Genomic DNA, 758 nt, shown 5'->3' on the forward strand with positions numbered 1-758 from the left:
CTGGTTGTAACTAATGAAATGGTGCTATTTGGGAAAGCCTGTGTGTGGTCAGAGATCTTGGGGAGATGTCCTTCAGGAGATGGTGGTAAAGGGGTGGTCTCCGGAGCTCTACTGTCTGGGTCTGTGTTAAGTTCTTTAACCACGTTGGCCTCAGCTTCCTGGTTGTAAAATGGGCTCATCCCGCCTCCTAGGCTTGATGCAGGGAGAAGAAAGTGAGATGATGAATAGGCACAAAAATGATGTTTTGGTTGTGTCATGCCAGGTGGTTGGACTGGTAGTTTTACCTAAAAGGAGAGCCTCCGCTTGCCCCAACCCTTGTCCCCACCCTGGCCAGGGGCTCACCCACCTAGTTGGTGGCGGGCAGCGCGAGCGGCCAGCACGCCGAGGAGCAGCAGCGCCTTGAGGCCGAGCGCCCCGAGCAGGAGGGTGATCTCCGAGGCTCCGGAGGCGCCATGGAAACGGAACAAGTAGACGCTGGCCTCGGCGCGGCCCAGGCTGTTGGAGGCTGTGCACGTGTAACGGCCGTCGTGGACCAGTGTGGGCAGCTCAGCGGTCACCTGGTGGCCGTGACCCTGACCTGGGCCCTGCACCGCAGCTGAGCCGTTGCCCTGGGCGGGGCCAGACCAGGAGAGCGCGGGCGGCGGCTCCCCTTCAGCTGTGCAGAGCGCACGGAAGGCATGCGCTGGGCCAGGCAGCACGGAGATGTTGACGATCCGCGGGGCGGCTGCTGGCGGCAGTCAAGGGTGGGGAAGACGTGG

General features: G+C 61.9%; 1 protein-coding gene across 1 annotated transcript; it reads right to left on the reverse strand.

The window, feature by feature from the left end:
* Positions 1–346: 346 nt before the first annotated feature.
* Positions 347–737, reverse strand: LOC102880391 (sialic acid-binding Ig-like lectin 15; the record flags this gene model as incomplete). Its single annotated transcript, XM_006925213.1, has 1 exon — positions 347–737. A coding segment is annotated over one exon (391 nt), but the record flags the coding sequence as incomplete, so codon positions are not given.
* Positions 738–758: the final 21 nt, after the last annotated feature.

Source organism: Pteropus alecto, unplaced genomic scaffold (assembly GCF_000325575.1).
Source record: "Pteropus alecto unplaced genomic scaffold, ASM32557v1 C17931960, whole genome shotgun sequence".
Lineage (NCBI taxonomy): Eukaryota > Metazoa > Chordata > Mammalia > Chiroptera > Pteropodidae > Pteropus > Pteropus alecto.